This window comes from Varanus komodoensis, unplaced genomic scaffold (genome assembly GCF_004798865.1).
Source record: "Varanus komodoensis strain SLA01 unplaced genomic scaffold, ASM479886v1 scaffold45, whole genome shotgun sequence".
NCBI lineage: Eukaryota > Metazoa > Chordata > Lepidosauria > Squamata > Varanidae > Varanus > Varanus komodoensis.
In genome coordinates, this window is record NW_025336011.1 from 7,893,502 (window position 1) to 7,916,513 (window position 23,012).

At 40.9% G+C, this 23,012-nt stretch overlaps 1 protein-coding gene across 1 annotated transcript; it reads left to right on the plus strand.

Moving 5' to 3' along the window:
- Positions 1-3,015: 3,015 nt before the first annotated feature.
- LOC123030607 (cytosolic phospholipase A2 gamma-like) lies at positions 3,016-22,402 on the plus strand. The gene is made up of 16 exons (XM_044444675.1): positions 3,016-3,030; positions 3,645-3,800; positions 5,515-5,631; positions 6,391-6,533; positions 8,221-8,419; positions 9,840-9,948; positions 11,164-11,322; positions 12,370-12,423; positions 13,003-13,077; positions 15,201-15,326; positions 16,435-16,560; positions 17,650-17,712; positions 18,083-18,166; positions 19,050-19,204; positions 20,041-20,206; positions 21,086-22,402. Exons 2-16 carry the CDS (start codon positions 3,777-3,779, stop codon positions 21,250-21,252), a joined length of 1,767 nt encoding a protein of 588 aa, XP_044300610.1. The 5' UTR covers positions 3,016-3,030; positions 3,645-3,776; the 3' UTR covers positions 21,253-22,402.
- Positions 22,403-23,012: the final 610 nt, after the last annotated feature.

Sequence of the window (23,012 nt, forward strand, 5' to 3'; positions counted from 1 at the left end):
GAGGTCCTCTGAGTGTTCAAAGCTTGTATTGCCTCAGGAAAAATTCTGCCTGGGAAGGGTTGGGTTAAAACAAAGACCCTCAAGCACTCTCAATGAGTCACTAGGGGATTTTTTAGGAAGGGAATCCTTCCAAAAAGCAATGTTGTGAGCATGTGATTTGTGTCAGCCATCAAGAGTTTTCCCTCTCCAATAACTTCTATTTTTCTATGCAACATGGATCTGGGTCTTATATATGTGTGTGGGTATAAGTTCTGAATTCTGAGTATACCATTTTGTTATTTTGCTATGTTACAACTGAAGGATTGGGAGGGAATGGATGAAACTCTGGGGCTGTGTATGTGTGTGCATGCATGCACATGCAGTGGGAAGAGTTTCTTTTGGCATTTTTTGCGCAATTCTAGTTTTGGTGCGCATAGCAAGGCCACATCGCCTCATAAATCTGTAGCACCACGATGGTGATCCAGTAAAATCGTGAATGCCTTTCTCTACAGCAATCTGTTTGGCTTCATGTATTAGCATTTTTGTAGAGACTGAGAAGCCATTATTCTGGTGATGTGTGATCCATTCTTTCATGGCCACCTCTAACTGTGGCCACTTTGCAGAATTTCCATGAAAAGTGTGCTTACTTTTATTCACTTTTTGCAGCTGATCCTCCTGTATCCTCCACTCTCTTATCATTTTTTCAGTTGGAGGTGGCCCAAAATGTGTCTCCGCTGCTCTGTTTCCATGTTCCTTAGCATAGTTTACTACCTCTAATTTAAAAGGAATCTTATATGCTAGTCTTTTCTGCTTTATCATCCTTGTATGTAGAATGGGGGGAGGTTTTCTGTGGATGGTGGAGGTGGGAAGAGTTTCTTTTCAAATCTATGAGGCTACTTTTCCCTTTGGTGTTCAACAGAAAGTTTTGTTTCCTTTTTCCTTTTGCAATGTTACCAAATATTAATGATAGTGATATTGCTGTTACTGTTGTTACTGGTATTGATGGTGCTAAAAAAAATTTTTCCCTTACAGTAGCCTAATGTTTGTTGGGGACTGAGCCCATCTGCCAGCCCAAGGATGCCCAAGGATGTTCATCTAAATGCGCAAGCATTGATTGTTAGATGAAATGTGTGTTAGTTCAGGCTTGTTTGTGCTAACAATGGGTTGGTGCATTTTGCATCTATGTGGGAGAGTATCATCTCTGCAATAAGAAATTGTGTAGAACTGTTCTCATTGTCCAGAAGAAAGCACATTTCTCTTTAGCCTAGGCAAGCAACAGGTTCGTGCAACACCAGTTCAACAAAGGATTTATTTTGTGTGCATTTTTGCATTGGTTGGATTGATTTATAACTGGAAACAGCAGAACCCCCCCCCCCTTCTCTAAAAAACCACAAGGCTTGATTTCGTTACTAGAAACGGTTTTTCACACCCATGCCTCCAAGCTCAATTTATAGCTGAGCAGAAGCTAGCATGAGATGGCAGCCTTGCTAAGCTGGAAGGGCTTCGGTCTGCAGCTGGATGGGTGACTGCATGTGGATGCTGACTGTTATGGATTACACACCCATCGTCCTACTTGGGATGACTGCCAGCAACTCCTGCAAGTTCTTTTTACTTTCGAGGAGTGCGATCGGATTCACCTTGAGGCTTGGAAGCAGGTTCTTGGCACAGATGGCCAACCCACCACTGACCCGGTTATTCTGGAAACGAGCCTCCCAGCCCAAAGACCCAACTGGGATCTGACTATTGTTGCTGGTGAAGGAGCTTTAACCAGGTGCCCAGTGGCTAGGACCCTTCCAGGTGATCCTCTCCACTCCCACGGCGGTAAGACTGGCCGAAAAACCCCACTGGTTCCACGTGACACACATAAAGCCTGCCTCGCCGGTCCTCTCGGAACAATGGATGGTAAACCAAACCGGAGACCCTCTGCGAGTCAAGTTAAAAAGGGTCTCCTCCCAGCAGTCCTCCTGATTCTTCTTGCCCGCCCACTATTCTGCAGTAGTTTGCAGCATCTGAAGTCTCAAATTCAATAGGCTCATCTATTTTCTTCTTGGAGAGGACCATGGTCTACTTGCTTTCCATTTAGCTGTTAAGGGTGATTGAATATCCAGGGATTCAAACCCAGACTTTTAAGAGCAAAGCAGTCAAAGCTTTGGGTCTGAATGATGACATCGACCCATTTAATTGGCTTCCATGCTTGAGGTTTTTTTTTTTTTTTTAATCTTACCTTCTTTTTCAACTTGACTATGAAGAATTTAAGGAGAAAACCTGAGGGGTCATAGGATGCTGGGGATTCTTCACCAGGGCTGGAGAAAGAACTGTGACTTCAGAAGAGGGGTCAGAGATTTGCCCCCTTCCACACACCCCTTGGCAGCTGGCATGTCCACAGTCACGTTGGCTGGTTTCTAAGGTCAGAGAATTGATCTTGGAGAGGGAGGAAAGCAGAGAGGCAAGAATATGACCAGTCGCAAAACTTTACCAGCCTCCTTCCCTCTTCTTTTGAAGTACCCCCACTGGATGGACTAAAAAGCTAATTTACTGAAATATGTAGAATGGGAGGATGGAGAAGCAAAGATTGCCTCTGCCACATCCTCTTGCCCTGCCTTGGAAGATCAGAATCCCCCAGCTTATGTTTGTGAACTTTGCTAAGCTTTTATCAAAAACAAATGAGATAAAATTGTCCTCCATCTCTGTTTATATTGCATCCTCTGCTTCTTGATTATGCATGGCAAATGAGACCCACCTCCTTCAGGAATGCCATACTTAGGTGGGGCAATAAAACCCACCCACACACAAGCACTCACAACAGGCTTATGCCAATTCCAGCAATGTTCCAGCAGTTTATCTGTTTGGCACCAACGTTTTCCAAGAGTTCATGCCTGCCTGCCTTAGCATGCATATGATTGCCTTGTGATGACAGCTGTTATCTGTGCCTTGCCCACTGATAAGTCTTCACCCAGTTTCAAAGCTTCTTGGTTTTTGCTCCTCCAGGAGAAACTAGCAGCACCATTCTCGGCAGAGAGCTGAAGGCAGCTGTGGCCCATCACTGGGTGGGTAAGTTTCATCCCTTCCTCCTCTCCTCCACCACTTGCCAACTACTTCTGTCTAATTATCTAGATGTCCACCAAAGCTTAATTTAGAGCCTTTATGCAAAAAAGGGCATGCTTTAAAAATTAAGAGTCTAGTATTCAAATCTTTCTGAACTTGCACTTCGTTCCATGGAAATATAGAAACCACACCCTGCCATGTTTTAAACGAATGTTATGTTGTTATGTTATATATTCTGCGTTAAATCCTAGAACTGAGAAAATAAAGGCATTTTGCATGTTGCTTGAACATTTTACATTATTTTATACAGTCTGGGGTAGAGCTTTCACGGTAGTGAGAAACTGTTTGGGCTAAGACTTTTCTCAAATGCCCTTATTACCACAAACCTCTGACTGTCCATCAGATAGCATTTTTATTTTGTTCCACCTGAAGCAAAGCTGGAAGATGAAGTTTTTGAACAATGCATCAAGCCATGTCACCATTAGGTTCAAACGCCAGAAGGAATGTAAACAGCCACATGTTGACAGTACCTAATGGCTCAATAGCAAGTTCCTTCCTGTTCTCTTGTGACAGCCAGTACTGGCCAATGAATTAATTGCATCTGCTTGCTTGTGTCACAGAACTAGACTCCATTGCTCTGGAACCAGTGAAAAAGTGACTACACAAGAATTCTAAACATCTTCTAGACTCCCTGCTATTGCTTCCTCATTCTGAGTTTGAATCTGGTGAAGTATCTGGAAAGGAATACAATAATGAACACCTTTTTGACTGGAAAGGTAACTTATTTCAGTTTGTATCATTTCTCCCTCTCAACAGCAAAGTCTATTGCCATCTAACAAAACTAAATCAAATGTTCCACAATGCAAAGTAGACCTGTGACAAAAGATGGGTGAATCTTTTGTCCTTTCCTGACCTGGTCTTGCTGACAATCCCTCAGGGTGAGGAGTCACCTAGAACATCTCCTTGTAAGCAACTTTCTCTAACGAAGTCTTGATGGACTCGGGGCTTCTGTGTTCTAAGGTGACATCACCCCTTCCCCTTTGCCACTTTGCTGTGGGTTGGATGGAATGCAGGGAAGATCAGGCATCTATGTATCTTTCTACTTTCTGTCATGTCTCTCAAGACTCATTGTGGCTTTGATGGGGCGCAATTTCCTAGTGGGCAGGTAGCTGGTTCCTTGAAGCATGTTGGCTCTTTTGCAGCAGTTCCCAGCTTATGGAGTCTGGCTTAGGTCCAGGAATGACCTAGCTTAGTTTCTATCACCTGTGCCTCTCATGCCATTGGTGCTGGCAGCTCCATGTTTTCTCAGGTTTCTCAGGTTTGTTTATCTATTCATATAAAGTCTGGAGGGAATTTTCCTGCTCCTTTTGGGTTTTGGCAGATTTTCCCCAACATTTTCAAGGGGTGCTGGTGGTTTATCACAACTATCATATAATGGCCAAACATAATTTCTTTAAAAATGTTCAAGGAATCCTAATGTCCATTCACAGTAGCAAGAATCTCTTCATAGCTTCTTGGACTAACAACATTTCATAGAATGCCCATAGAATTATGCTCCCATGGGTATGTCATGGTATAAGTGGATGTGAAGCTTTAAAAAAATAATGGAAGGGAGATTGAAACCTTTAGGGTTAACTCACACCAGGCTCATCCCAGAAGATTTCATTGGAAAGGTCCTGCTTGTTCAGTTTTCAGTGGTACATTTATTTCACTCCACTCTCAATGAACTCTTGAAAAAAATCTTGGCCAAAGAATTTGGCTCAGCTATAGTTTTGATAAAGACAGCTCAGATTTCTGATATTCGAACAGTGAAAATTCAGGGAAAATTCCAAGCCATAATTTGGAATTATCTAAAAGCCCTCCATGCTCCCTTTCCCTTTTTCACATATGAGCAGTTCACTTCTCTGAGTCAACTCAGTGCAGTATGAAAGAGCTCACCATATAGACCTGGGAAACAACCTTTGCTGAAGAAATTGGACTTACCTGGACACCACAGTCAGCAGCAAATGTCTTCCTCTGAAGGAGACTCAAGCACTGGGAATAAGGGAGAAGGCCTTCTCAGTGATATCTCCCAATTATGAGATACTCTTCTTACTGGGGTCTGCAAAGGAGTTAATAGTATTATCTTTTCAATGCCAGATTAACACATCCCTCTATTCCTAGGCATTTGATAACATTTGTTGGGGCATTTATATCAGCTGTTTCCATCAGATCTAGTATCTTATTGTTCATGTTTTAGCTATTGAGATTGTTACATTGTAGATTAGCTATTTTATATTATGCTTTCTTTATCTTGTAAGGTGATATGCATCTTCTCTCTGGGGCCAGAAAGCTAAAGCAATTAGACAGCATAAAAATGAAACAAATGAACTTTCCCAAGATCACATATTTGGATGAAGTTCACAGCATGTTATCAAGTGCCCTGCTCTCTGAGTTTCTAGTATGAGATAAATAGTTTCCTCATATTACTTTGATGTGTGTTTTTAACAGGTAAAAACAGAAGTCAATGTCTTGAAAACCCTCTCAAAACATGAGCAATCAGCTACTGCTTCTCGAAAGGAAGAGGTGAAGAGAGGTCTTGCCAAGCTTGGGATTCAGTGTGATGCAGTAAGGATTTCATTTATGTGTCTGCTATAAACAGAATTCAAAAGTTCCACAAGCCCAAGCTTTGCCATACAAAGATTTGGTCTGTGTTTGTGTTTATTTCTTAGAAGGAATTTCTTATTCCAGGGAAATTAGACCTGTGCAGATGTTCACAGGAACATAGCCAGCTGCCATGTATCAGGTCAAATGTTTTGCCCATCGTCCACATTGACTGGCAGTCAATGTGGGGTTTCTGACAGGAGTCTCTTCCAGTCCTACTGAATGTTGTACCTTTTGCATGCAAATATGTGCTTTACCATTGACTGGAAGCAACTCTCCAAAATTTTAGACAGTTCTCCTTCCCAACCCTATCTGAAGATGCTGTGGACCAAACCTCTGGTTATTTGTATGCAAAGCATGTGATCTACCACTGAACTTCAACTTCCCCTGGAGCTGAGAGTCCAGGGCAATCCAGTGATAGAAGTCTCTATGAGCTTTTCCACAGGAAAGATTTTGCATCATACATAACAGTTGCACAAGTAATTGTACGCATGTCTTCAGAGCTGTGTCAGAACGATGGGCTTTAATCTATCATAAACTTTTGTATACACTTGAATTCTATACATTATCTGAGATCTGCTTCTAGGTATAATGAAATAACATTGTGAATTGTGGATATGGATAGTAATCTTAACTGCTGCATGTTTGCCTTAAAGAAGATTCAACACTTGATAACCATTGGTGAGCAGGGATTCCTCACTATGTCCTCTTTTCTTCCATCAGGATAAAGTCCCCAATATTGCTGTTCTGGGTTCAGGAGGAGGTCTGCGGGCCATGATTGCCCTTTATGGCACCCTAGTGGAGCTGAAGAAATGTAACCTCTTGGACTGTGTTATGTACCTGCTTGGAGTGTCAGGTTCCACCTGGTAAGTACATGTGAACTGTTCAGTGTGAATAGCACCTCAATATGCTGAAAACCACTGTTAAAAGCCAATGTGCCACTAATCATTTTTGTCACGTATCCCTGGTCTTCAGCATGACCTGGTTCAGTCCATAGCAGCAGGTTTAGCAATCAGCTAGAACTGTAAATAGGCTCAAAGGGTCAGGTGAAGAAGCTTATCTGCATCATCACATCTCCTTTAGGCAAAAAAGTTGGATTTGGAGATGCTCCCAAGCCTGCATTCCAGGGGTGGGTAAGTCCATTGGCCAAAGCAGTGAGGTCAAATATGAGCATATTTTAGCTTAAAACACTTATTGCAGGTAACTAAGCTTCAGGAGAGGCATTTCTAGCTTTTAGAATTGCAATAATGCACAAAGAACACATCGTCAGAGAAAGAGGTAGAGGGAGGGAATAGGGGCATGGACTTCTGGGAAGCCTAGCTAAGCCTGACTTGGCCCATGGTCCCAAGTTTCAAAACCCTTCCTTTAATGCAAACATTACATTTAGTGGAGTTTTGTCCCAGAACACAGTGTATTCCTCTATGATCCAAGCATCAGAAAAAAATATTTGAAAATGCAACAAGTTGGATTCTGCTTCTGATCCCAAGTCATGGTGCGGATCAGTTTCCTATGCAATAGGGATAGTGTTTGGTATACCAAAGCCATCCTCTGCACAGAAAGAGTTGTGGTGTTGGCATCACTTCCCTGATAATGTTTGTCATATGAATCAACCACATGGACAGAGAAAGACGCAGAGTGTGGAGAACCTTGTCAGCTGCCTTAGGGTTCTTCCAAGAAGAAAGCCATTTAAGTATAATAACCTCCATGACATGGCCATATTCCAAGCCTGTCATTATACCACAATGTTCTTATTCTCTTGTTCCAGTTCACCTGTTTACCCAGTGCATGGAGGACGTGACTGTGCTTTTGGCCTTAAATGTGGCCTCCACAGCCTGGGCAGAATGGGCTCTGCTTGTGTAGAACATGAGGTGTGACAACTCATGGTAAAGACACTGAGGCTGCTTCAGGAGTTACTGGATGAGAAAGAGGAGTGATGATGTATGTTGTGTTCACTGCTGAGTCAGATCCTCAGCCTTTAGGTAGCACTAAGTTATAAATTAAGTGGCAGTGTGACTTTTCCTAGGAAAGAAACATAGAAACAGAGTGAATCAGAAGGGACCTCCTGGGCCATTTAGTCTGACCCCCAGCTCCAGCCCACTCCACGCATGACATGCCTACCATGTGCATGTCCAGCCTAAAAAGAACAAAAAGAAAAAGGCCATCAGATCCAACTGCCTGCTCAGTGCAGGATTCGAGGAACCCATCCAGATTTCAATCAGGTCTGACTCTGCTTAGCTTCCAAGATAATGTAGGACCAGCCACATCAGGCTATAAGGAAGTACAACCTTATGTGTTACAACTGTTTATATACTTATCAGCATTATAGACTTGGAATTTTCATTGTCAGCAGGTTAGATTTCAACTTTTATGATTCAGTAAAGCTCCTTTAAGATAGCCATATCCACATCAGTACCATTTATTTCAGATCTGAATATACATATTTTCCAGTCAAAATATATCCTCTGAAGGATTGTAGCTGAAATCCATTGCTGCATTACACACTTCCAAACACTTTGCTGTATTACACACTTACTTGCCCTATTTCACTAACAGGTGCATGTCATCCATCTATAAAACTGAAGACTGGGCAAATAAAATAGAGATCTTAGAAAAAAATCAGAGTGAAAAACTTGTCCAAGGCCAGTGGAATTTGATTAAGGCAAAAAAAGCTGTCCTGGAAGCAGCAAGAGAAGAAAATTATTCTCTGACTGATTTCTGGTCCTATTTTATTGTTTACAAAATGTTAAAGGAGGTAGGTATTGTTTTTTTAAAGATAAATCCTACTGAGTCAAGAACTCAGCAAAAATTTAAAGGAAGCTTCCAGTTATTAGAAGCAACCTATTCAGTAACATCTTCCCCCAAGGTTTGATGATGATCTCTAATGCATCGCTTGTAAACCCAGTTTAGAAGTTCTAAAGTAAGGAGAACAATTTTGTTTCTATCCTAGGAATTAAATGTGTTAAAGCACCTTGAGGCCTGGGAGAAGGGCACTGATGAACAGGTAGACCATCATGTTGGTTATGAGGTAGCCATCTTTTACCCAGTCATTATTTGTGGCCTCTAAAGCTCCCAGTGACATTTCTGTAAGACATTTGGCAAGGCATCCCAAAAATAACTTTTATCTTCTATGAAAATGGAAACTGGAGCTGCTCTAGAATGCCTCAAATGTTAAAACTAGCCTGTTTGTGAGCTAATGTGAAGAGGAACTAAAGAGCCTCTTGATGCGGGTGAAGGAGGAGAGCGCAAAAGTTGGCTTGAAACTCAGCATCAAGAAAACTAAGATCATGGCAACAGTCCTGTCACTTCCTGGCAAATAGATGGGGAACAAACAGAAATAGTGACAGATTTTATTTTCCTGGGCTCCAAGATCACCACAAATGGGGATTGCAGCCAAGAAAATAAAAGACACTTTCTCCTTGAGAGGAGAGCTATGACAACTCTAGACAGCATACTAAAATGCAGAGACATCACGCTGCTGACAAAACCTCTTATAGTCAAGGCTATGGTTTTCCCAGTTGCAATGTATGGCTGTGAAAGCTGGACCATAAGGAAGGCTGAGCGCTGAAGAATTGAGGCCTTTGGATTGTGGTGCTGGGGGAGACTCCTGCAAGTTCCTTGGACCACAAGGAGATCAAACCAGTCAGTCTTAGAGGAGATCAACACTGACTGCTCTTTAGAAGGACAGATATTGAAAATGAAACTCAAATACTTTGGCCACCTAATGACAAGGAAGGAGTAACTGGAGAAGACCCTAATGTTGGGATCAATTGATGGCAAAAGAAGAAGGGGATGGCAGAGGATGAGGTGGCTAGATGGAGTCACTGAAGCAGTCGACATGAGCTTAAGTGGACTCTGGGGGATGGTGGAGGTTAGGAAGGCCTGGAGGAGTGTTGTCCATGAGGTTGTGAAGGGTCGGACATGACTTCACAACTAGCAACAACAACAAATCAATGTGTACCTCTTGGGCTTTATGTAGCAGCTTCAAATACCATTGAATAATGATGATGATGACTTTCCTCATGTTTTACATGACTGGCAGGCTGTGGGTGGGATGTCCAGGGCCAAAAATGCCCCCCAGGTCTCCTGAAATTCCTGTCCTTGGCTTCAACCATCCCTGGGTTGACAGAATAAGATCAAATTAAACTAAATTGAATAAATCCTTTCCTTTTCAGCTTGATGAAAGTAAATTATCTGATCAGAAGAGAGCTTGTGAGAATGGGAAAAATCCTTATCCCCTCTATGCAGCTGTAGACAAGCACACATATAGTGGACACCAGGAAGGTAATTATATTATAGCTCACATGATTGCACATTCTCATTCTAGTTTATTTCCCGATATAGAATAAATCCAAAGTGCAAGCTTTAACCTATGAAGCCCCAAACAGTTCTAGACCAAGGTTATCCAGAGGAACACCTTAGACGCTACCTGTCACCCAAGATTCCTTCTTCCACATGCCTCTGGGAGAGCTAAAAAGTGCTTCAGCTCTCTCCAGTTCACACCTGAATGGCTTGGAGGTTAGACTTGGTTGGGAAGCTTGTTTAATGGCCCAAACCAATCCTTTCTGGGTGGCAGCTCATGAAACTATTACTTTTCCCAGTAGAAGAGTTACCACTGGGTCAACTGCAGCTGGAAGTTAAAAGCTTACTCACTCATGGGAGGCCCAAATAGGGATGAGGAAGTAATTAGACTGAGAATAAATGACAAACCAACACACACCTTATGTGGAAGTGCACATAAAAATGCATACAATTATATGCATTTCAAGAGTCAGTGCAGAGTGATAGTCGGAGGGCTGGACTGGAGACTTGGGAGATCTGGGTTATAGTTCCTACTCAGCCAGGTGCCCACTGGATGACTTTGGACCAGTCTCTCACTCTTAGTCAAATCCACCTCATAAAGGAGTGTTGTGAGGTTAATGGAATGAAGAGAGACTATGTAAGTTTGCAAGATAGTAAATATTTCTCTCCTTTCTCTCCTATTTGCAAAAAAAGTGGGGTATAAATGCAATGTAATGATAATATATAATCATGAAAACCAAATAAAAATGCATGTTTTGAAAAATGGCCAGAAAAATCAAGTTGGAATTTATGTATCGAGGGAGTGCACATTTAAAAAGCAAGTTTACATGTAATTAAAAAAAAAGACATTCTCAAAGGTTAGGATGACCTGAATTTAAGACTGGAAAAATGAGAAATGGAGAGAAGCCAAGACCACTGTACACTGATGTGCTCATATTTCAGTGTGTCTGTACATTACAGTTCTTTGTATCTGCTTTTTGAACCATTAGAGGTTCACACAATCCTCCCCAGTCAGCTAGTTTCCTTGCGCTTACTGGAAATACTTTTGATTTTTTTTTTCAGAACTTTTCCTGATGGATTTGCTGGCAGATCAGTCTTCATCCTGCTTTGTTAATTTGTTTCTTGGTCATTCTGTTCTCATTAATACTGTATTCTTTTATTCCACATACTGATTTTCTCCTTTTTTTTCTTTTCTAGGGAGCTGGTTTGAATTTAACCCATTTGGTGCCGGAGCTCCTGGCACAGCTGGGGAACCTGGCACAACAGCATATGTTGACATCAAACAATTTGGGAGCATCTTTGACCATGGGCAGCTGAGTGAGGAGAGGAAGGAGAGAAATGTTTGTTATCTTCAAGGTGCATCAACCCCATTTTGACTCTCAGAATCAAAATCCCAGCACGATAACACATCCAAAGAGAAAATTTAAAAGTTGTTTTTCATATCAAATCAGATCATCAGTCCATTAGTGCATTATTGCCTACATGAACTGGCATGTAGCTTTTCAGATAAAAGGGTTTCAGTTAGGAAACTTTTCCAAGCCGTGTTTGCATGATTGACCAATTGGAAGATAGGATGTGTTATTAAAGTTTAACAGTGCAGCCCTGTGTATATTCAGTCAGAAGTAAGTCATTGATAGCTCCTTTAAAGTTCAGGCTGAAACCCTGCATGGATACACCATCCCACTAATATTAGAGCCACCATCTTCCTCTGCTAACAACTGTATTTTGGATTATAGCTTTAAAATACATCAAGACTGCATTAAAATCTATGTTTACCTATGCATTAAATATACAATGTACGCTTATGGATTACGTTAGAGGCCTGAGTATAGGAACGTGCCCAACTGATAATGGGAAAGGGATATAGCAAAGATCCCTGGGATAAGGGATAACAAAGAAATCCACAATGAGTTCAAATGAGTTTGGAATTCTATACGTATGACCTGGGGTGAACCATTTTTTTCCGGAATCCCACAGATCCCATGAAATTGCAGGCTGCTTTTTTTGGTGTGGGGGGTGGGTAGGAGGACATCTATGCAAATATGCTCTCATTCTAAGTGTATTAGTACTAAAGCACACTTTCAGTAAGCCACTTCAGCACTAATGCACAAATACGCATTTGTGTAAGTGGAATGGAAATCTTGGTACCTAAAACAATAATCAAATTGTATCAATGAATGGATGATGCAATGTAAGGTTCCCAACCATCCTTGAAATATAGGTGGAACAAATTTAATGACATCCATATATTCCTACTTGAGGCACCTCAATTAAAGACTGCGGGGGGGGGGGGGATGCTGATGACCAGAGAGAAGATAATGTATCTGTTGTTAAAGGTATAATCTTTTCAATGGTATGAAAATAAATGGTGAGGACTAATTGCCATTTCTTCCTTATTTTCAGGTTTATGGGGAAGTGCTCTTGCAAGTGAACAGGAAATTAAGAAGGCTGTAATTGGTATTGCTTCACCCTCCCTCTGCATTTAGTCTGAGATCAGAAATCAGGAAAAAGTGTGGGGTCAAGGAGAACTTTTGCAGCTTGTCTCCTAAGGACTGCTGGCCTTGTGTGCATGGAATAGACAAGATCCCAGGAGAGCTGGCAATCCCTGGAGGGAGAAGTGGGAAGAAAGGGAATGGTGTTGTTGCATTACTGTCAACCTGGAAGGGTCATGTTTATACACAGATGGGATTTTGTTCCCACATGATACCTCTGGATGTAATTGGCACACCCAGTCCAGCTTTGTCAATTCTCCTTGCCCTCCTGGTGTGTGGGGAGACTGACTTTAGGTGTCTCCTTCTTTGTTCCTCAGAACAGGTGAGGTTGTCTTCTCCTGGCTCCACCATTTTCCTGAGAGATAGAACCCAATGGATGACTAGTGTTTATGGCATTATCTTTTGCCCTAGTTAGGCAAATCTAAATGAGTTTTGGCAAAACTAAATCCATTTTTGGTAATCTGGATATTGGTAGCTATTTGACCATATTGGATATGAGAAAGTAGACTTCTGTGTGTCTGAATGTATGCATTTCTCTTTCAAGGTGCTTTACTGGATTTACTAAAACAAGACCGAGAAGAATATTTTTCTTCTTCTTCTTCTTCACCACAGGACTTAGGTAAGTCATAACAGTGGGGTAATTTAATATCTCTCCCCCATGCTGTCCCAATCTCTTTTTGATCCTGTGATCTTGGACATTTCCATAAACTCTCAACTGCTTTGGAAGTGTCTTTCAAACCAGCCGCATAATTGACTCACCCTTTTCTCTCCAATACACACCAGAGAGGCCCCATGGACAGCCAGTCATTATTGCAATTCTTTTGTGCCTTAGTTTTCCTCTTGCAAGGAAACCAAGGTGTTTTGCAAAGTCTTCCTTCGCTCCATTTCATCCTTGCAACAACAGTTTCAAGTCAGAGTGACCTGCCCAAAGTCATGTGATGAGATTCATGGCTCAGTAGGGACTTGAAACTGGGTTTCTCAGTTCCCCTTCCAACTCCTGAACCACTAATCATGGATCAAATATGGTAAAAGCTTTGGCCCAAGGTTTCAGTGTGTGGGTAAGGTGGGGGACAAGGCCTGGATATTTGAACAAAATGGCCCATGTAGATAGTGGAATAAGGTTGGATTAGCTTGGTCTTTGTTGGGGAGGGACACCCATTTCATTATGTCCTACATTCTTTTGTTTCCTTTTAAAGGTCCATATTTTCTTTCTCCCCATCTCAGAAATGTGTAACTTGTAAGGCAAAATATTTGCGGGGGGGGCGGGGGGCACAACTTCCATCAACCCGAGCCAGCATGGCCTGTGCTGAAGCTTGATGGGAGGCATAGGCCAACACATCTGGAGAAATACAGGTTGCCCATCCCGGCCACATATGAAAAAAGTAGGAATTTTCATATATTCTCATAAAAATGAACCAAAATGAAACACTCATTTCTCTCATCCAGTCTTTTCAGCGGCATCACTATTCCTACCATTCCCAGGTGTATCTATAATCCCAAGAGGAGTGTTTTGTACCTGCCTATCATGTTGCTCTAAAGATAAGAAACTGTCAGGGGAGGAAAAAGGGATGGCAGTAGAAGACATTTGGCTGAATACAGAGGAATTCAAACCCAGTAAATCCAGGGCCTGGATGGACAAATCTGTCAGTTTTCATTTCTCCCACATTTGCTTTTTAAATGGACATGCACAGAGATAGCTTGGGAGGAGAGTTACAGGTGCTAGTAAGCTCAAGACTGGATTACAGACTTGGGTCTTGGATACCTGAAGGAGTGCCTTCTCGTCCCGTGAGATCTGAGTCAGAGATCCTCCTCCAGGAGCCATCCTTGAAAGAAATCGTAACGGTGACTTCCTAGAGGAGGACTTTCTCTGTGGTGGTGCCCCAATTGTGGAACATGCTCCCCAGAGGGGTTCGCCTGGCACCAATGCTTCTTTCCTTTTGGCGTCAGGTGAAACCCTTTTTATTCTCCCAGTATTTTGATTGTTAACATGTATTATTTAGTGGTTCTATATTTTAACATTGGATGTTGTGCAACTGTTACTCTTATTTCTATTTTTATTTTAGTGTATTAATCTGTTGTAAACCGTCCTGAGACGTCTGTGATTGGGCAGTATAGAAAAGTTTTAAATAAATAAGTAATTTCAATGCACTCTCCATGGGGCTGTTCTGGAGACTTAAGCTAGTGCGGAATGGAGGAGCCCAACTGCTGCTAGGCATGGCCTTGTATGCATGCTACTCTCTCGCAGAGGGAAGTTCTTGGGCTGCCTGTTTGGTACCAAGACAGGTTTAAGGTTGGTTCAAGAGCAGAAAACACCAAACCAGGATACCTGAGGAAGCACCTTCTCCCTTAATAACTTGCTCAGACACTGAGGTAATTGGACAGCGTGTGATTCCACATGGACCAATGGGAACTTACCAGGAAAAGAGTCTTTGATGTAGTGGCTCCACTTGTGTGGAACTCCATGGTTCTTTAGGACCAACATTGTATTTGGTTTTATTTGTTTTCTTTTTTTAGAGTTTTCTGCTGTAAATAATATTGGGATATACAGCAGTACAGAAATCTCAGAAATAAATACATTAGTAAATACAATTTCCTCAAAAACAAACAAACCCAATACTCCATTTTCCCCATCCTAATTATGAAGAAGTTTGTAAAACTTGGTAAAATATTTTCACAGAGGAATTGAACTGAATTCTCACTAAAGTCTTTGTAACATTTTTTCTTCTGTGTTTCATTCTCAAGTTTACCGCAACCTTAATATGCTCAGCCTGATTTATCAGTATATTCTGGAGCTGCAGCTGTGTGCATTAGATGTTACAGCAGCAAAGGCAGAGGGATTCTTTGACCTTCTAGAAAATCTTCTGAAAGGTAATTGAAGTTTGGGAAATAGATGTCCTTTTGTCCTGGAAGCACTATGTCCCTTCAGAAATGAATTACTGAACAGGCATCAGTTGGTAACATTCTCCATTAGCGATTTGGGTTTGATACTTTAAACGAGAAGCAAGAGATGGAGTGTAGTTCCTCTAGTTGATTCTTTATCAACTTTTTCTTTTTTTGTGGGTATTGCCAGCACTGATCCTGCTCATCACTAGTCTGTCATTTTGTATTGCAACCATCAACATATTAAATGTGCCACATGTGTCATTCTGAACCCACATAACCCACATTCTGAAGACCAAAAATCCAGAATCCTCCATTTATACACCTGAACCCACTTGTATACTCATTTTATGAAAGCTATTACCCAAATAAACAAATCTCATTTAATAAATTGTATGATTCCCACCCATACTAAGGGATAGGAGACTTTTGCATAGGGAGTGAGTTTTGGAGATCATTCACATCTTATTCTAGGTACTCATTCCAAGCAGGTTTGAAAAAAAAAATATATGTATCAAATTACTAGAAGTCTGTTTCAGAAATTGGAACTTGGGAAATTTGGAGTTTAGGCCAAACCTTCTAAGTACTACTAAGAATTGTGAATTACTGAATCTATGTATGTTGTGATTTTGCAATAAATAGCTTACCTTAATTTCAAGCCAGTCTAATCTGGCATTGAAACTAGAATTTAACTAACCAAAGGTGTACAATGTTATTCATAGCACAGAGCATTTTCCACTAATTGTGGATAGCATATCAGCTTCTTGGAGACAGATGACATGGCCCCATTTTTCTACATTTTGATAATATCCCAAAATTTGTTCTCACAAGTTAATCAACAAATGTTTCATTCAATTAATCTACCATTTAATCTGATTAAGGATACTTTAGGAGAACTTGATTTACTTCATTTTCTGTCAACTACTGAGTTAAGCAAAATGAAAGCTATCTTAGAAGATAGTAAGCTAACATCAATTTCATTAGGGAAATGTATCTTTGTTTCTCCTGATTTCATGCTTACCTTTCACTTCTTTATCTGTGTTGTCTCGTTTTTTATCCTGCCTTAATCTGCCACACCTTGTTATCTTTTATGAAGTCCACAAAACTGGTAAAAGTTATGGGGTCCTGAAAGAGATGCGTCAGAACTGGTCATCTGGGGATATAAAAACAAGAGAGGAAGCATGTCGGAAGCTATGGGAAGCTTTAGACAAGGATTTTGGAGGCAAGTACCATGGTGGTCTATTTCTTGCTTTCTCTACTAGTTGTTATTCCCTAATCCATCTAGGTCTGTATCAGGGCATCAGGACAGCTTCTCTCCTTGTTATTTTGCAATCAATTCTTCTAGTAGAGAATTCTGAAGCATCTTTCAACTTCAAATAGTACTTGGAGGTGTGTAGGGGGTGGTATTGCCAGCTGATTTTCTTCTTTTTAGGAAGCTTAATAATATGGAATGGTTTTTTAAATTTGCATTGTTAAAAATGAAGCTTTATGTTTTTTAATGAACTTTTATGATGTTCATACTGTTTATTTTTCTCTTGTATTTTTGTCTTTATTAATTACTAGTCACTACCTAGAGAGCTTAGGCTATTGGATGGTATGCAAATAAAAATATACATAAATAATGGTGGTGGTAAATCCTGGCAGGATTGCAGGCAATCCACAGAGAAGGAAAGGGAACCATCAGCACAGAACTGTGGGGTCCACGGTAGGACTTAGTTGGGAGAAAACCTTTTCATAGACTTGGTTACAGATACGGGCAGCAGAGAACCATCATGGGGCATGCAGAATTGCTGAGTTCAGATCAGGAGTTCAGGTACTGCCAATTATCTGTGCATAATTGTACGGAGGATAACACTATTTCCACCTGATCCAGAGGTTCTTCATATGGAAGTTCCAGATCACTAATGTAACTTCCATGAGAGCAAGTGATTTTTGAATCTGCTCAGAGATGATCAGATTTGTGTTTTCTCAGTGATTCTGCATTTGTGTAGAAAGGCCACCGGGGTATCTTATTTTAAATGTCTAGGTAAAAAGTTGGGATACAATACATTTTGCATTTTCTGGCTTAAATCAAGTAAATGGGATCAAGGCACTTATATCTTGATATCATATTATGAGTTTCATTGAACGAAACAACACAGAAAGTTAATGTTAGTATTACTTTTCATGTTACTATCTTTTGCTGAAAAGGGCTATTTCTGATGTGAACAAAGGAGAATTAATGTAAAGAGTTAAAATGCATGGTTTTGCTCCCTGCTAGTTACCTGATTTGGAGTTTTATATTTCTCAGTGTGCTTTTTTTTTTTTTTAGTTTTAGAACCAGTAGAAAAATACTTGGTGACTCCTCCTTACAGCCCTTTTCAACCAATTAAAGGCAAGTATCAGAATATTAATACTAAAGATTGTCTTTGCCTCTATCAAGAGCTTTTCAATAGGATAGAAACTTGGACTTGGATCACACATGTCTGAATTCAAGTACCACTTGGGCATTAAATGAATCTAAAAATGAATCTAAAAAGCCATTAGAAGGGAAAAATGTAAATGACACAAAGAACTGAAAGTTAAGATGAACTGCACATACTCCAATATGGAAATGATTAATTACTTGTATAAATAATCTTAGTTAAATGATAATTCATGAAGTATGGAACCCTAGTTAAAATTGTTATATTAGAGGCAGAAGCAGAAAGGAATTTTAGGAAATTCTTGTCTCTCATTCTCAGCTTTGAACCTCCTTTTTTTAGATTGGATCAGACACATCCACAAGACCAATTCAAACATTCTGACATGGACCTGGGGAAGCACCAGTAACTTCTTACAGAACTGCCGTAAGCTTCTGATGCTTCTTAATGTTGCTTCTGAAATACAGAGTACCTTTGAATACTTAGGACCTGAAATGGCATGTTGTTCTGCTAGGATTCCAAAGCAGCCTAGATATATCTAGAACAGAGCTTGGATTCATTTGTACAAACCTGTACCATTCTCCCAGCACACACATAGAAGTCATGAAAGAAAAGTGTATTTTAATTCTGAGCACATGTTTTCAATGCCTTTGAAATTACACCATGCTCTCCACACTGCAACATTTTTATATCATTCCTCTAAACATTTCCTTCTTTTACTAGTTTTTTTTTAACATAGCACCAACCTGAAGAAGAGTCCTTACTAGTCTGCAAAACATTGGTCAGTTCCAGTAAAAGTCTTACTTAGTTGATACTATGCTTTCAAGCCAAAGGGCCATTGTGGATACAGATTTTGAAGGACCAGTGTGGACATGAATTGTAATATTCATGTAATACTTACTTCAGCATTTGATTATTTCATACTCATGACTTTTCCCCTCAAAGCCCCATTGATCTTGCAAATTCACAAAAGAGCTGGCTGCCTTAACTGGTTTTGCAATGATGCATGAAAGTGAACTTCACACTTGCATGTATTTTGGGCTTCTAAAATCCAGCCAAGTGCTCTGACTCCCACCCTCCTTGGGATCAATGTCCCTGATTATTATGAAATTCACCTGAACTCTGGGATGAGCATTAGTTTTCCAAAGAGCATTTCCATAAAGAAACACAAGTCTTTGTCTCTCAGACTAAAAGTGTTAGTTCTGCTGCACAGGCTGCTCCAACAGAGTTTTTCATTGGCACCAAAAAAAAAAAAAATCCTAAATTTTGTACAGTTTTGTTTAAGTCCTACTTCACTTCATGTCATTAGCTGGTGTGGAAGTCCCAGAGCTGAAAACAAAGCAGATTGTTTCTCTCATTGATGCTGGGCTGGCCATCAATACTGCTTATCCTCTTGCCCTCCACCCGGATAGAAAAGTGAAGCTGATCCTCTCCTTTGACTTCAGTGCTGGGGATCCCTTTGAGGTAAAGCATGCAATTAAAAGGTTGGCATATGAGGCTGACATGCCTTGTGGCCTTCCTACGGCTGCCTTTCAACAGGGGGTTAGAATGGGATACAATGCCTATGCCGGCTGAGGCTGATGGAGGTTGTTGTTCAAAATGTATGGACAGCAGCAGCTTGTCTTCCTGTGACCTACCAACTTTATTTCTGCTTATCTAACTGGGGAAAGAGTAGCTACCAAGGAAGTTCATATGGCTCTGTGACATGCAAGCTTAGACTGGTGCTGTGGACAAAGCTATCCTAGAAGCATTTTGGAGTAATAGCTAATGTTAATCCTTTGCAGAGTAGACCCACTGAAGTGGATGAGGCTTAAATTGGTCATGGTGAGGGATCCCTTTCAGGCAATGCATTTCCTTAAAGGGCTGTTGAACATGTTGCACAATCCTTGATCTAGTTATCAATATGAGTTTAGAATAGATAGTTGGAACAATACTGCATATCTAAGGGAGCTCTCCTCTGACCTTATCTCAGCAGTTTTTTAGCCACTGAAGTATGGTTCTTCTTCTGATGCCAGAATTCTCTGCTTCTGTGAAAATATCTGTGGCACTGCTCCTTCCTTATCTCAGTTCACAAGGGGTTAGAGTGACATGGCAAAGTAAGTTGCTTTTCACAGACACTGAAATTCTGACATCAACAGGAGAAGGGAGGGAGAAATTTTGTGAGACTTCATAGGCTGCTGAGATGAGCTTGGAAGTGCCTCCAAATGCAACACAGGTGTCCTTTTCAACCAGCCAAGTGGCAGATATTTTTTCCCCCAGTTCCCTCAGCCACAAGATTTTCTGCATCCTTTTTTTTATAGACCGTCAAAAAAGCTGCTGAATACTGTAAAATTCGTGGAATCAAATTTCCCAGGATCAATGAGCGTGAACTGCAAGACAAAGACAATCCATCCAATTGCTATATCTTCAGAGCAGATGACCTCACTGTCATGCACTTTCCTCTGTTCAACATAGTCAACTGCCAAGGTAACTTGGGGGCCTCATATGGGTAATTTTGGACACTAGTTATCTGATCATCAGCCATCTGAGTGGGATAGTGTAATGGAGGACCCTGCAACAGAAGGGGGTTGGACTCAAGGCTCTTCATGGCCCCTTCTAACTCTATGATTCTATGATTCAGTAATTAGGGTTATTGAAATGGTACCAATACTGTCATTGCTGAATTGTTCCAATCACCTTCTTCCTCATGTTTACCCAAAATTGCTCTCACTGTATTTTATAGTGAGTTTTACATGGATGCTATATGTGTTCCTACTCCCTTTCTCACTTTTGTATCTTTCAAGAATTGTCAACATATTCTTCTCTCACCTTCTCTTCAGGAAAGACATGTATAGTCAAGTGTACATCTTCTATTTATATGCTGAGTCCCAGGTGGACCTCCATTCTCTTCTTCTGATGGCAGCATGTAAAAAATTATCACAGAAAGTTAGAAAATCCTATGAATAGGCTGGGCTCTGGTGTGCATGTTTGTGTGTGCACATGGACGGAACACTTTCACAGTCAGAACCTCATCCTTCCATGGAAGGCAGATAGAGTCAACCCATTAGGAACGCATGAAGCTGCATTGCTTTGAGACCTGGCTGCAAGGATATACCCAGCAGGTGATTTGTGGAAGCAATTGTGTCCACAGTTCAGAGCTTTGAAATGCATTATTGTTCATTGCCTAGTGAAGTGAGAAGCACATGAAATGGTGGTTTCCCTTGTGTGAGAATAAAACAGTTGTGACTTGTGATTTACTTATGACCAAGACTTACATCCAAGGAGAACCACATAGAATTGAACTGTGCCATGACACAGTAGTAATGGATTGCTGTATATTCACCAAATCCTGTGCCTCATTTTCAGATAAAATTGCTGAATATCATCAGACATTTTCGACCTTCAAGTTGCATTATTCTGATGAAGAAATTGAAAAACTACTCACTGCAGCAAAGAATAATGTCATAACTGTCCAGCAAAAGATACTGGAGGAGATAAAGCACATTGTGGGTACCCAATCGCAACAAGCCTAAATGTTGCCCACGTCAGCATTGCTTTGGGAATAATTCACTGCATCTATCTGATATTCAATCTTAGCAGGTGAATAGCCCTTAATAACTGGCTCAATTCATGCAATTTTGTTTGTTTGACCATAGATAACCTCTCATTAATTTTGTGTACATATATGCCGAGGTGGATAAATGTAAATTAGCATTAATCAAGGAGAAACTCTGTCAGAAGCATTTGCCTTGTTGCCACTGGTGGCCAAGTAATGTTTGCTTTCAGTAAACAGATGGGTCACAAGGAGCTTTCAAAATCCCCAAGGCTGGAGAAAAGTGGTACTGAAAGCCATGTTCCATCAGATGCCACAGCTTCTTCTCCAGGAATAAGTCCTCACAGGAAGATGAGAAAAACAGAATGCCTTTAGGAACTAGGCTCACTTCTTCCAAAATACCGCATTTCCACGTAGAGAACAAATACTGAAACCATCCCTGATCTGATGGGTGATGGGAGGGTGGCAGACATTGTAATAGGTGCTTCTTGTTAATGTTTTTTACATTACTCACTCTGTATTACAAAAACAGCACCAACTGGCCATCCTACCTCATTGTTCCAAACTTTTCACCTTGATCTGAAAAGGGGAGTCATGAAGAATGATCAACAACTAAAAACAGCAGAGGTCATTTCTTTTGAGCAGAGTGAAGGATGTTTTACTTGTAATTTACTGGCTGACTAGACTCCACTGCCTTTTCAAATATATGATAGACATTTCTTTATTTAACCCCACTCATTATAGTCAATAAAAAAATCTTTGCCTTTAACATACTTAATACAGTATATATTCTGTTGCTTGTGTTTATCTATTCACTTTTTTATGTTGTGATTGTGTTATTAGGGTTATTAACTTGGCAGATTCTGTTTCTTTCCTCATTTCTTTCCCTCTCAGTGGAAAATGTTGATACTTTGGGAACTTCTCATGGTTGTTTCCTGATGCAAATACAGTATTTCCTTGAATTATTTGCTGTGGCCTTCTGAATTAATATAGAAATCCTCCCATTGAGATGCTTCAAGACCAAGCATTCCTCAGGTGTATCAAAACCCTTAAGATGGATCGAACTACTCTGTCATTGCCTCTCTTTTGACTTTGTCCATAACCTATAGAATAAACCTGTCTGAAACTCCTGTTCCTCAAAGGTTTTGTTTTGTTTTTGGTGACTGTTTTATTGCCTTGGGTTTTAATCTAGGATGGGAGTCCCTGGGGACTGTGTGGGAAACACCATTGGGGAGACGATGGGCAGGGGAAGATATGGCATTGGTCTAACATGTCAGCAAAGAAGAAGGAGGGACTGATGTTTGATATCTGGCCCCTCTCCTGGTTATTCCCCCAACTGGAAGGTTCCTGGGCCTGACGGTGCTGCTATTGAATGCCAGATTGGTCCATAAAAAAACATTTCTCATCCACAACTTAATTGTGGATAAGGGGGCTGACCTGGCATGTATTACAGAGACCTGGGTGGGAGAAGGGGGAGATGTTTCCCTCTCTCAACTATGTCCGTCCACATATCTGATGCAGCACCAGCCACACCCAGAGGGAAAGGGAGTGGGGGTATCCCTGGTTTACTGAGACTCAATCGCCCTTACAGGACTTCCTGTTCCTTCAAGACTGGGCCTAGAGTGTTTGCACCTGGCACTGGGTGACCGAGACAGATTAGGGATTCTGCTGGTGTACCATGCACCCTCCTGCCCATCAGACTCCCTGCTTGAGCTGACGGAGATCAACTCGGACCTGGTA

What these genes read in the sequence shown, in the direction of transcription:
- LOC123030607 (XM_044444675.1), top strand. Translation starts at nt 3,777, where the DNA reads ATGAACACCTTTTTGACTGGAAAG. An exon ending in GGAGTGTCAGGTTCCACCTG is followed by an intron (nt 6,534 to 8,220) that starts GTAAGTACATGT and finishes TTTCACTAACAG; the next exon opens with GTGCATGTCATCCATCTATA. An exon ending in ATATAGTGGACACCAGGAAG is followed by an intron (nt 9,949 to 11,163) that starts GTAATTATATTA and finishes TTTCTTTTCTAG; the next exon opens with GGAGCTGGTTTGAATTTAAC.